At 33.1% G+C, this 13,327-nt stretch overlaps 1 protein-coding gene across 5 annotated transcripts in view; it reads left to right on the forward strand.

The window, feature by feature from the left end:
- NUP214 (nucleoporin 214) overlaps positions 1-13,327 on the forward strand; it is an 89,467-nt gene that overhangs the window by 51,546 nt on the left and 24,594 nt on the right. For all 5 annotated transcript variants that reach the window (XM_074293893.1, XM_074293897.1, XM_074293894.1 and 2 more), the window contains 4 exons: positions 1,779-1,881; positions 6,740-6,815; positions 8,979-9,081; positions 11,177-11,267. In XM_074293893.1, the coding sequence (XP_074149994.1) occupies positions 1,779-1,881; positions 6,740-6,815; positions 8,979-9,081; positions 11,177-11,267 (373 nt within the window). The remainder of the gene's footprint in view (positions 1-1,778; positions 1,882-6,739; positions 6,816-8,978; positions 9,082-11,176; positions 11,268-13,327) is intronic.

Here is a 13,327-nt window from a genome sequence, read left to right on the forward strand (position 1 = left end):
TATAGATGAGGAAATTGAAGCTGTGAGAAGTTGAGTGATTTATCCATGATCACACAATCTGGACCTATCAGAGGCAGGATCTGAATCCAGATCTGACAGCAAGCCCAATCTTCTTAGCACTACACTACTTCCTCCCAGTCTTGTTGCTTCAATGTAATAGAAAGCCCTCCATAACTATCTTATATATAACTGCCTTGCATTTATTCTGTATGGGCTTATATTGTTTGGGGGGGGGAATAAGAGTTGGGGTCCTTTTAATAGTTATTTTTTAAATTTGGATTTGTCTTAAGTCAGTATACAATTAAAGCTCCTTTCCTCTTTCCCAAGTGATAGTACCAATTTGAACTCCTAGGGAGAATAAAAAGCCTTCAAATTGAGGAACAGGAATGGAAAGGAAGAGGTCATTATATATTTATAATTTGTATGTATAAACTTCTCTTGAATGATCTTTTTTGTATTACCAGTACATAATACATAGTACCTGGCACAAAATAGGCCCTTAATAAATGATTGCCAAATAAAGTCCAGTCCTCTTTTCCTTGTACTACTTTGTATCTCCTAACTAAGGAATCTTAGACTTTCCAAGAGAAATAGAAACGTTAAAATTCCAATTAAGACATCTAAAAAGGTGAGAGTATCTTGATTCATGGTCTAGATGACATCTCAAGCTCCCTTTAGCCCTTTGATTCCTTTTTTTAATGGTATTTTATTTTTCCAAATATGTACAATAGTTTCCAAATTCACCTTTGCAAAACTTTGTGTTCCAAATTTTTCTCCCTTTCTCCTTCCCTCCCATCTCCTCAAATTAGCAAACAATTTGATATAAGTTAAAATGTACAATTCTTCCAATTTCCTTATTCATTGTGCTATACAAGAAAAATTATATCCTAAGGGAAAAAACATGAGAAAGGAAAAAAAAAATCAAACAACAAAAAACTCCATAATTCTGTCTCTGAATATGATTAACCCTTTTATTCTAAGATGCTTAAGATTATACCTGTCTGGAAGTAGAGGTGGAGGTGGAGGTCAGTTCTTCCTCAATTCCCAGAAGCTTTCAATGTTCGCCCTCTTCAGCCCTTTGATTTTAGAACTCTTTGAAGTTTTATTTCAGTATTAGCTGTATATAAGCAGAATAGCAACCTCATGCTTGTAGGTTAGACCAGACAGGTCTTCCCTTAAATAAAAATTCATTCTGCATTTTCATTTCCTTGTCTCAAGCACTTCTTACAACTGATTGCTCTTATATCTTAGACAGTTTAAAGTCTTTTGTTTTTGTTTGTTTGTGTAGACAGTTTATTAAGAAATTAGTGTTCTAATAAGGTGATTCAAGGCAATTCTAATAGATGTATGATGGAAAGAGCCATCCACATCCAGAGTGAGAATTATGGAGTCTAAATATAGATCAAAGCATAGTATTGTCACCTTATTTTTTGTTGTTGTTTTCTTGCTTTTTTTTCCTCACGAGGTTTTATTTTTCACCTTTAGATCTGATTTTTCTTGCACAGTATGACAAAAATGAAAATATGTTTAGAAGAATTGTACATGTTTAGCCTACATTGAATTGCTTGCTGTGTATGGAAGTAGTTAGGGGGAAGGAGAGAGAAAAATTGGAACACAAGTTTTTGCAGAGGTGAATGTTGAAAAACAATCTTTTGAATGTATTTGGTAAAGTAAAAAGCTTTTTTTAAAAAAAGAAGTTAATGTTTTGGTTACTAATTTATATATGATAGAAATTTTGATTCATTAATGGAATTAATGTGTGTTTTTTTTTTTAATAGCTGTGAACACCTCCTTGACAGAATCAACTCTGAAAAATGTCCCTCAAGTCGTCAATGTGCAAGAATTGACAAACAGTTCCCCAATTCCCACTGCAGCATTAGGGTATGTAATTTCTTCCCCTCTCTCACCATTTTTTCTAAATTTTACATTATAACTAACAAATGATTCTGTAGTTAGGATTAGCTGCCAGTAGAGTACAGTGTTGCTGCTTTTTTCAGTTGGAATACTTCCTGCAGAAACATTTAGTCTTTCTGGAGAACAGTAGCATACCCATATTTTGTGTGTGTGTGTGTGTGTGTGTGTGTGTGTGTGTGTGTGTGTGTGTGTACGCGCAGATGCACATGCATGTTTACTCACATTGTGTTTTCAAGAGTTCTGCATTTTTTCCTCTGCAGATGCTTCAAAAATGACTGCTTAAGAGTGTTTAAGCAAATGAAAAATGTCTCTTTGATTGTATTTTTCTTTTAGTTTTGTCCCCAGTCATATTCCCAGTTTTCCATCACCATGCCAAAGGCTATGTAGATTGCAAGTATGGTGGCTAAACACAGGTATTATTTGAATTCTTAGCTGATAAACTTCAGATAGAAAATAGACTTCAATAATGCAGACTGGTGTATAGTTGATGTTAGTAACAGTAGTTCCTGCCTGCCCTCTATTCTTTTCTCTAATCATTTGTATTCTTCTCTGTTCTTTGCTTTTTTAAAAAGGTGAAACAAGGTACTTTCTGAAAAAACAAAAAAAAGGTGTCAATTTTGAGTCTTCCAACTGCTCTTCTATCCTGTTTTTAAAGACAAAGGATACCAACTGCTTGGTTTCAGAACTTAGGTTTCTGCTTTTCAATCACTCTGAACATTACATTAGTAGTGTCTTGTATTACTTTACTCAAAGGATTGTATAGCATAATTTTGTTAGTCTAGGAAGCATTCCTTCTAGCATAACTAGGAATTATATAATATTCTGCTTGTTTAATAGATGGAGATTTTGAAGCCTGTTGTTTTTCCAAGACTTGTACAGAGATTAGTGATAAGAAAAGAAGGGTTTTCTAAATTTATGGGCCACAGGCTGGGGATTTCCCCAAAGTTCTAGGGTTTGACTTGCACAATTATGAAGTATACTTAAATTTGTACCTGCATTGAAGAAGAGCTTATTTCTTTCTAAGTTTCCAGATGGGTTCTCAGTTCCATCTCTGGTTTACCTACTTGGCCTATCTCATGTATCCTGTGACCTTCTCTCTTTTTCCTATCTAGCACTAAAGAGCACAGCTTGTCCTAGCAATTTTTTAGTTATCTCAAGGTCATTCCAACAATCAAAAGACAACCTTGTCTGCTTTTTGGTTCTGCTCTTGCGCCTGGCATGCAGTTATTTAGACCAAGATAACATTTCAGACTACGCTGCACTTTTCAAGAGGAAGCATTATACGTGAAAATGATTGAAAATTTTATAGATTCTGAGTGTCAAGACAGAAAATTTTACTTTAATTCAGTATTACAATGTTAAGGAGTGAAAAATCCCTCCTTTCTGGAATTGCTATCATTCATGACAGTTGATCTTGCTCTTGAAAGATGTATATTGTAGTGATTTCAATTTACCTATTGTCAAAATTACCTGTCCTCAAGTGAGTAGATAAATTGATTGATTCATAAAGAGTTTAAGAAACCATTCAGACTCTGCTATTCTGTCTGAAAACTGTAAATCAGTTTTAAACAGTATCCTTTGGGAATAATAAGCAGCAATAGCACATTTAGTACTTGAGGTTTTAGGAAGTAATTCTGTCCTTACAATGACATCATGAAGAAGATTGTTCAAAGATCATTATTTCCCATTTTATAGACAAGAAAAAAAACTTAGATCACAGTATCATACCTAGACTTAGAAAAAGCCTTAGTGGTCATCTTCTCTTGCAACAGCCCATGGAAACGGATACTTAGAGAGATGAAGTCACTTGCCAGGGAGACACACCTATTAAATATCTAAGGAAGGAATTGAACCTAGGTTTTTCTGACTCCCAGGTCCAACATGTATTCTCCTATGTCTTAATTGAGTCCTATGTACTTCCTCAGATATCTGTCCTTCAGATAAGTTATTTCTTTAAAATCACCCATAAGTGTCAGAGAAAAGTCTTGAAAATGCATTCTCTGACTCTATACATTATACTTTGGCATTTTCCCATTGTGCTTTGTCCTTAAGAAAGTTCTCTGGTACTACATTTTGACTCTGAGCAAAGATAAAGTATGAAATTTTACTTGGTGTACATGTAACTTTTTTTTTTAATGTGTGTGTGTGAGAGAGAGAGAGAGAGAGAGAGAGAGAGAGAGAGAGAGAAAGAGAGAGAGAGAGAATAAAGACAGAGAGACAGAGAAAGAGAGAGACGGAGACAGATACAACTGGAATTAAGTGATTTGCCTAGGTCATTGTGTAGGTTTGAATCTAGGAAGTCTTCAGTACCTGAGGCTGGATCTGAATTCAGGTCCTCCTGAATTTCAGGTCTGGTGCTCTATCCACTGTACCATCTAGTTACCCTTCTGCATTAATTTCCCTCTATGTACTCTTTGATCCAGTGGCACTAGCTTAAAACATTCTATCTCCCAAGTATTTTTTTAAAAATACTAATAGCTTTTTATTTTTCAAAATACATGCAAAGATTATTTTCAATGTTCACCCTTGCAAAACCTTGTATTCTAAATTTTTCTCCCTCCCTCTCCACCTTTTCCTCTCTTAGACAGTGAGTAATCTAGTATAGGTTAAACATGTACAATTCTTCTAAATATATTTCCACATTTATCATGCTGCACAAGAAATATCAGATCAAAGGGGAAAAGTGATAAAGAAAAAAAAAGTATAAAAGTGATTTAAAAAAAAAAAAGAAAGAAAGAAAAAAATACTATGTTGTGATCCACATTCAATCCCCATAGTCTTTTTCTGGATGCAGATGACTCTTTCCATCACAATTCAATTGGAATTGGCCTAAATTACCTCACAGTTGAAAAGAGCCAAGTCCATTACAGTTGATCATCACCTGGTTTTGTTGTTGTTGTATATATATTGTTCTCTTGGTTCTACTCACTTACTTAGCATCAGTTCATAGAAGTCTTTCCAGGCCTTTCCAAAATCATCTTGCTAATCATTTCTTATAGAACAATAATATTTCATTACATTCATATACCATAATTTATTCAGCTATTCCCTAACTAATGAGCATCCACTCAGTTTCAGTTTCCAGTTCTTTGCCATTACAAAAAGAGCTGCTACAAACATTTTTGCACAATTAAGTCCCTTCCCCTTTTTCTATAATCTCTTTGGGATACAATCTCAGTAGAGACACTGCTGGATCAAAGAGGATGTACATAGTGATAGCTCTCTGGGGATAGTTCCAAATTGCTCTTCAGAATAGTTGGATCAGTTCACAACTCTACCACCAACGTATTAGTGTCCCAGTTTGTCCACATGCTTTCCAATATTTATCATCATCTTTTCCTGTTCTCTTAGTCAATCTGGTATGAAGTGTAGGTCCCAACTTTCCCAATCCTTTTTAATTCTAGTGCTTTCTCTCTCTTTATTATTTCCTATTTATCTTGTATAAAGCTTGATTGTATTTATTTGCATATTTTCTGCTCCTTGAGGGCAGGGACTGTCTTATTTTTATCTTCTGAGCACTTAGCATAGCATCTGGCACAAAGTAGGTGACTAATAAATGTTTATTGAATAATTTGTCAATTTAAGCACCTATATGGCAACTAGGTTGTATACTAGATAGAATGTAGCCCTTGCAGTTAGGAAGGCAAGGCCTGAGTTCAAAATCCTGTTTCAGACTCTTACTAGCTAGGTGATCTTAGTTATATAAAAATTATTTTACCTCTATGTCTCAGTTTTCTCATCTGGAAAATGGGGACCTCACAGGATTATTGTGAAGAACAAATGAATTAGCACATGTAAAGCACCTTGATAACTTAAAGTGCTATATAAATACTAGTTATTAGTACTATGTATATATACTGTGCTGGAGATGATAAGATAGCTAAATCTTGGTGCTTTTGACAAAAATAGTAACGTTCCTTCCTCCTGATCCTCTTTCTTCTCCAATGTCTAGCTTTTTGCCAAATCTTGCTGTTTGTATCTTCATAAAATCTCATATCTAACTCATTTTCTTTACTCAGAAGTTTCCATCTTGATACAAACCCTTATCACTTCTTTCTGGATTGTTTAATATTAATCTCCTAATTGGTTTCCCCTAAGTGTCTTCCCACTCCAATCCAACTTACACCCTATTGTCAAAGTGGTTTTCATTAAGCCCAGATCTGACCATAGACATTTCTTACAGAACTCCAAGGAAATTGATTTTTACATGATGTGACTTTATCTGCAGATTTGAGAAAAGGAAATCTTTGTGATTGAATAAAATATAAAAATTATTGAAAAAATATGAAAAATGTTACATATGGTAAGAAAAAAATGTTACTGAATTCAATTCATTAACTCATAAGCAATTAACCTTGGAACCAACATAAGAGCAATAGGTGGGAAAACAGACCAAAATTTAGAACTCATCAAAAGTGGAATATATTTCTCTCTATTAGAGGTAGACTCTGGAGGACCATCTTCTTCAAATATAGGTTGGATAGAAAAAATTAATCTCTCCGCACTGAAGAGGGAATGTTTACCAATACCAAATCATTCCATTAGGCCTGGTCCTTTATTGTATGGAAGAGAGAACTGATGAACTCTAAATACAAATAAAGTATAATTTTCTTGCTTTCTTTATTTTTCTTGGTTTAAAAAAAAAACAATATGGCTAATATGGAAATTTGTCTTGTATGTTTTCATGTGTATAATTGATATCAATTGTTGCCTTCTCAGTGGACATGAGAAAGTTTAAAATGAATGATAAATTGTTTAGAAAAAAATAACTTTTTTTCATTAAATGTCTTTTTACATGGTTTATACTCTTTGTTTTTAAAAATAGGTCACCAGTACCACAGTCAACAGCCAAAACAACCCTTCAGTTGTTTGCTACAGTAGCTGCCAGTCAACCTAAGCAGGTACTTTATTAATTTTTATTCTCCATTTTGACCTTAGCGACTGATGCTTAGTGACAATGCTTAGATTCTGTTCTTGGTCGTAACTGAACCATGAATCTCTAATCCTTTCCACAAGGGTGTCCTAACTTGGTCAATAACTGACATCTTTTATTTGGACTTGTCATTGGTTGAGTCATTGGTTGAGAATAGATTTTTCAGTCTCCAAATATTTACATTTTATTTCACATTTTTGCTGAGTATTTGGATTATTGCCTTTATCCTCTGTTGTGGTAGAATTGGATTATAGACTTAGAGCTGGAAGAGACTTCATGGGCCATCTACTCAAACTTTCTCATTTTATAGATGAGGAACTAAAGTTCACTTTTCTTTTGTTGTAAGCTATTTTTTATTATTATTTATCCTACAGACTTTTTAGCTCTTTTTGTTATCCACCATCTAACATCAGTTGGATAGAGCTAACTACACATTCACAATATCTACTTACAGACTTTTGTACTGGCCCTCCTTTGAAAATAATTATTTAGTCCTATGTGGCCAACACATCATTTCTTGTTTTGTTTTGTTTTGTTTTTGAGGTAGTCAGGATTAAGCAACTTGCCCAAGCTCACAGAGTTAAGAAGTGTTAAGTATCTGAGGCTGGATTTGAACTCAGGTCCTAAATTCAGGGCAGTGCTCTGTCTACTGTGTGACATATAGCTGCCCCAAGATCATTTCTTAGGAAGATGAAAAAACAAAAAGAATGGGATTAGCTGTATAGTAGAAAGTTAAAGGAGACATTAGTATAAGCAAAGAGATTGCTCCAATTTTTCCTAAGAAGCTTATATACAGCCTCTGGAGATGATGACATATTTGAGTTTGAGATTGAATTTTAGAACTCAGACTTTCTGTCTTTAAAGTCACTGCTATGGTTTCAAACATGTGACTTAAACTCTTTTATCCATACTGTTCCATATATATTTAAAATAATGATAATTTTAATAGTTGGTCAGTCTTTTGGAGCTCATTTATGGTAAATATTGAAGGCCCACAATGAGGGGGGCAGCCTCTACTAAAGTCCTTTTCTAGTACCCTGGAGATGACCCTTGGGTCTGGAAAGCTTTGCCAGCATATTATGAGCTCTAGCCAGACTTAATAACTGCAAAGGCTCTGAATATGACTGCTATTGTAGCCTTTGTTGCCTGAAAAATCAGCCTAGCTAGCTAAATATATCAAGAAAAGGCACCAATTTTTTGACCACAGTACTGATGAAGTCCATCTGGTAAAGTTTATAGTAAGTTTCCATCTGTGTCAGAGGAGGAAATGTTTGCAGTAAAGTAAAATATTTTAATTGAAGCATTCAATTCTTTGAATTATTTATTTGATTGAAGTATTTGAAGTGAGTATAGTATGTGGCTAGTCACATATAATATTGTTTAGGCATTCACAAAGGTTAATTTCAGAAACTTATTTTGTCACTTAGAGCTCCACTGCTGGATCACAAGTAGATTGATAGTTATATAAATCAGTGGTTCCCAACTTTTAGAAATACCATAGAGTTATTATTAAAGGGAAAGGAGGAATCCAAAAATTCATATTAAATAATTCAATATAATTGTGTTATATGCATTATATTGCTATTTTTTCAAATATTTTATGATGAATAAAATTTCATTTAAAAGTATTACTAAATGAATAATACTTATATTGTTGGATTTTTATATTGTTGGATTGCTATTGTGTTGGTCTGTAAAATTTTTAATGTTACAAAAAAGAATCCTGACTTTAAAGCTAAATAGAAATATAAGATGTCATCCTCATGAGCCCCCTCATTTTATAGATGAGAAAACAAGATCCCCTTAAAATGTTAAGGGACTTTTAAGACCACATAAGAATATATTACAGAACCAGGATTTGAACATATGTAGCTGACTCCAATTTAATGCTCTTTATATTGCACAATGTTGTTTCCCCCATACATGGGAATATGCGACATTATTAACATTCTAAGTAACCCAGCCTGTTTTCATTCCTTTATTTATATAAATGCATTCAAAAATAATTCTAAAGTATTTTTTTTGCTTATCTTTTATAGGAACATTTTTCATTGAATATTGTTATTCAATTTTAGTGATATTATATTTAATCTGACAGATTTACTTAATGCATGTTTGTGTTTTATTATAGGGGTCTCTCATAAATTCAGTCAAGACACAGTCTCCACCTGGTCCTCCACAAATACCAGCAATGGTCACATCTAGTCAACTTTCAGCTGGTGACAAAGTCTCAGGTTAGTTTGCTTTTCTGTTTTCAGTGAAAATAAACCCAAAAGTCAACCTGCCATCTTTTTTTGGGGGGGGAGGAAGAAGGGGGAAAATTAGACCAAAAGGTTTGGCAATTGTCAATGTAAAATTACCCATGCATATATCTGGTAAATAAACACTATTAAAATTAAAAAAAAAAAAAAAAAAAAAAAAAAGAAAAGAAAGAAAAAGAAAATAAACCCAAAAGAAAGGAAACTTCAAACAACTCTTGCATTTAGTGACATAGCTAATGCAGAGTTAATTGGTAATTGATAATAATTTTGAGAGGTCAAGCATGGGGAACTGGAAATGAAAGACCAGATCAGTGAAAAAAAAATTATTCTTTTTCATTCCTCCTAATGTAACCTTGAGTAACAATGTGCTTTCTGAAATTTTATCTTCAATTTGATGACCCTTTTTGTTTTGTTAATTTTATTTTATTTTGAACTTAAACATGAAAAAAATGATAATTTCCATATGCACAACAGAACACAAAAAAGAGGATTGTATATGAAACTGTGAGTTTATATTGCTTGTTTTACTTAAAAAAGAAAATAAATTCCACATACTACTTTTAAAGCTGTCTTGTTTTTCTGTGCTTCCTTCTTTCCTCTTTTGTTCATTTTTTAAAATGTTTCAATGGCTATCTTTTTTTTGAATTGGCATCAATATCATTAACTTCTCTCAAATCTCTTACCCCCAATAAACTGAAGGGGGAGGGGGGAAATCCCTTGTAACAAATAAACATGGAATTATGTCCAGAAATCAATGTCTCTTTTTGAATCTTGAGTCCATCCCTTTGTCAGGAGATACATAACATTTTTCATCATAGGTCTTCTGGAGATAGGGTCCATTGGTTAAAAGTTCTTAATTCTTTAAAAATTATTTTTCTTTGTTATTTTTATTTTCATATAAATTGAACTCCTGCTTGCTTCAGTCAGCATCATTTTCTTTGAAGTCATCTCTTTCATCATTTTTTGTAGTGAAATATTCCCTCACATTTATATGCCACAGCTTTTTCAATCCATTTTCCATTTATTGAGCATCCCTTTAGATCCTAGTTCTTTTCTTTTTCCATCCAAATCTGAGGTATAGAATCTTAAGTATCATAATATGAAATGCCAGTTTTTTAAGGAAAAGGGAATCAGAAACTCTTTTTTTTTTCATAGGAAGGTAGTTTCCAATACTTCATGATTCAGTCTGAAACTTTATAAGGAAATATTTTAGCAAGACTTTTGAATCATTTGCAACTCACAGATTAATAAGTAGACTTTCTTTTCTTAGTGATATGTAAAATAAAGCTGCAAGACTTTATGCCCCAGCTCCTTTTGATGGCTTTACTAAAGAGTTTTTTTGGTCATTCTTCTGAATTGAAATATCTGTCAAACAAACTAGATAAATCTATGTAGACGTCTCTATTCCTGTGGAGCACAACTGTTAATCTGATTCACCGGTGCATTTCGATGTAGGAATCCATCATTTAGTGATAGTCATAAAATACTCTCTTTAGATTCTTTTCCTGGAGAACAAAATGGCAATATCATGTGCTTTTTTATAATGGGAAAAAACAAGCCTCATCCTAACTGAAGGGAAAAAAAGATTTAAACATTTCTGAAAATTTATTTTTCTTCTTCCTCTTTCCATTCATGAAAAGTACTTTTTGTCTCTTTTCTGAGAAGATACTTTTTAAACTCAATACACAAACTAATATAAAGAGTATCCCTATCATGTAGTTTGAATTATAATAGCATGATCTCATTTGTAAACAAATTGTGTGTGTGTTTGAATTACTCTTAGTATTGTTAAATGAGCAAGAACAAATTTAGCGTTGAACAGAAGTTATTGAAACATTCCAATTTTGGGGTGCACTGACAAAGTGACTTTTGGGGGGTAATATCTATATTGATAAATAAATATAGATTAATAGATATTTAGTATGTGAAATCATAGTGTAGCTACAGTGGTAGATATAGGTAGTAATATGGAATGGGGGTAGGGAATGGGGGGGATAAGAATAGCACACTAGGAGTTGTTACCTAAATTGACTTCATGGAATGGGCTTATTTGTTTATGTCATTTTAGGAGCAGGGACAACCAAGATGGAAGCAACTGTGACTTCAGCTTCATCCACAGCTGGACCGTTCAACAAACCATTTTCATTCTCTTCATCAGGGTCAGTACTGAAATTAAATTTTATGGCAAGATTATATGTTTTCATCAACTTTATAGATGGCCTCCCTGAATTTTATAATTTGGAATAATTTTTACATGTCTGAAAAATGTCAGCCCTTCTCTGATGACAGTGATTATTAGTGGTTTATTGTATTAGCATGGATATTTTTCCAATTTTAACTTAAAATTTCTGCATGCAGTATCATTTGGTTTCATCAAGAATTGTTATAAATTATTATAGGATACTTTGTGTGAAATTTTAAAGTTGATCTGCATTGTTAGTCTATTTACTCTTCATTTCTGCAACTGCTGCATGGTGGGCTATGCACCTGAAATGACTTTTCTTGGTTACAAGTCCAACATCTTACAGTTTCCTAGGGAAGATGACAAAAACATGGAGGGCATTTTGAAGCATTAATATAAAAATATATATTAATATGTTAATTTATTAATATATTAATAAAAATATATAAAATATGCAAGCAGAGAAATCTATTTCTGTTAAGTTTTTAGATTGTCTGATTATAAAAATTCACATTAGTTAAGTAGAATTAGTTTCCTTGATTTCCTATACCACTCAAGATGAGTTTTTCCAACCCTTTTCCTGAAAATTGGTTTCTGTGAATGTTAAAACAAATTATTTTCAAGAATTCATGTTGAAACCTGTAAAATTTCCTCTGTGTTCAGTTTTCACAAAGATGGGAATTATGATAGCTGTCACTGATAAAAAACCATCCAGAGGTTTTGGTCTTGTGTATTCAATTGTATTTGAGAAGCCTTTTATGACATTTTTATTTTGTTGTATTTCTTGTTTTGGGTTGGGAGGGGGAGTTTTTTGTTTTGTAATTGAATTCATATTAACCAAATTTTCTTTTCTTTGTCTCTTGAGTAGACTTTAAGGCTAACCTGTTCAAATGAAGTATGAAAAACAGAATTTTAGATTAGGGACAAGGGAAGATTATATATTAAATGTAGTATGTGACAGACTGAGGGTTTTACACTTTGTAGAGGTAATTTGGAGCAATTGTAAAGTTAAAATAGTTTTTAAAATATTCATATGCTTTACAAATACTGGTTAATCTTTCCCATCAGGAGATTAATAATCATCATTATTCCTCTCTCCTTCCTCCTCCCCGCTGAAACTAATAATAAAGGTAGATTAGTTTCCAAGTTGTACAAATAAAACCATCCAAGGAAACCAAGTTATCAATATTATGGCCACCAGGTTAGTATTACCCCTATTAAATAAGACTACTTTAGTAAAGACATTTATAAAAATTCCAAATGCCTATTGATTGGACAAAGCAACTATTTCTGTGAATTTATCCTCAAAGTGTGATGTAACATATTTAGTTTATAGTGAAGATAGCTTAGTGTTATGAAATATACAGAAAAAATCCAAATCCTCACTATAGGACATAGCTACCTGATTTGAATACTGTTCTTTCCTATTGAATTCATTATTTTAACTTCTTCCACTGCTTTTTATAGTATTCTTTTATATGGAATTAGCTTTCTTAATAGTGACCAAGAAATGTGTAGCAGAAGAAGAAGGAAAAGGGAAGTTTAAAAGGAGTCAGTTCTGTCTCTGGTACTAAACTTTCCACCCTGTAACACAGGGTTCTGTCAAATGAATAAGACTTATGTTTGATCAACAATCAACTTGTATTTGATACATACACTTCATAGATGGCAAAATACCCTCTCATTTGTGATCAAGATCTTAATAATATATGCTTTTTAAAATTGTATTTTGATCTTTTATTCCTGGATTGGGTGCTCCTACTTATTTTTCTAGTATGATCCTTTCCAACTGCTGGGCTCCATGAACTGTTTATCTAACCCAGATTGATAGACTTGCTTCCTTCAATTGCATCTGAAGTTTTCATGCTTTTACAACTTCATTTGTGTCATTTCCCTTTGCCAAGGATGCCTTGTTACCCCCCCCCCACATACACACATACATTTACTCTAATCCTACTTAGTTTTATAATTCTAGTTCAGATATTAACACCATGAAGCCTTGCTTTGTAACCTCAGCTGTCACCTTCCTTTGAATCC

Source organism: Sminthopsis crassicaudata, chromosome 2, assembly GCF_048593235.1.
Source record: "Sminthopsis crassicaudata isolate SCR6 chromosome 2, ASM4859323v1, whole genome shotgun sequence".
Taxonomy (NCBI): Eukaryota; Metazoa; Chordata; class Mammalia; order Dasyuromorphia; family Dasyuridae; genus Sminthopsis; species Sminthopsis crassicaudata.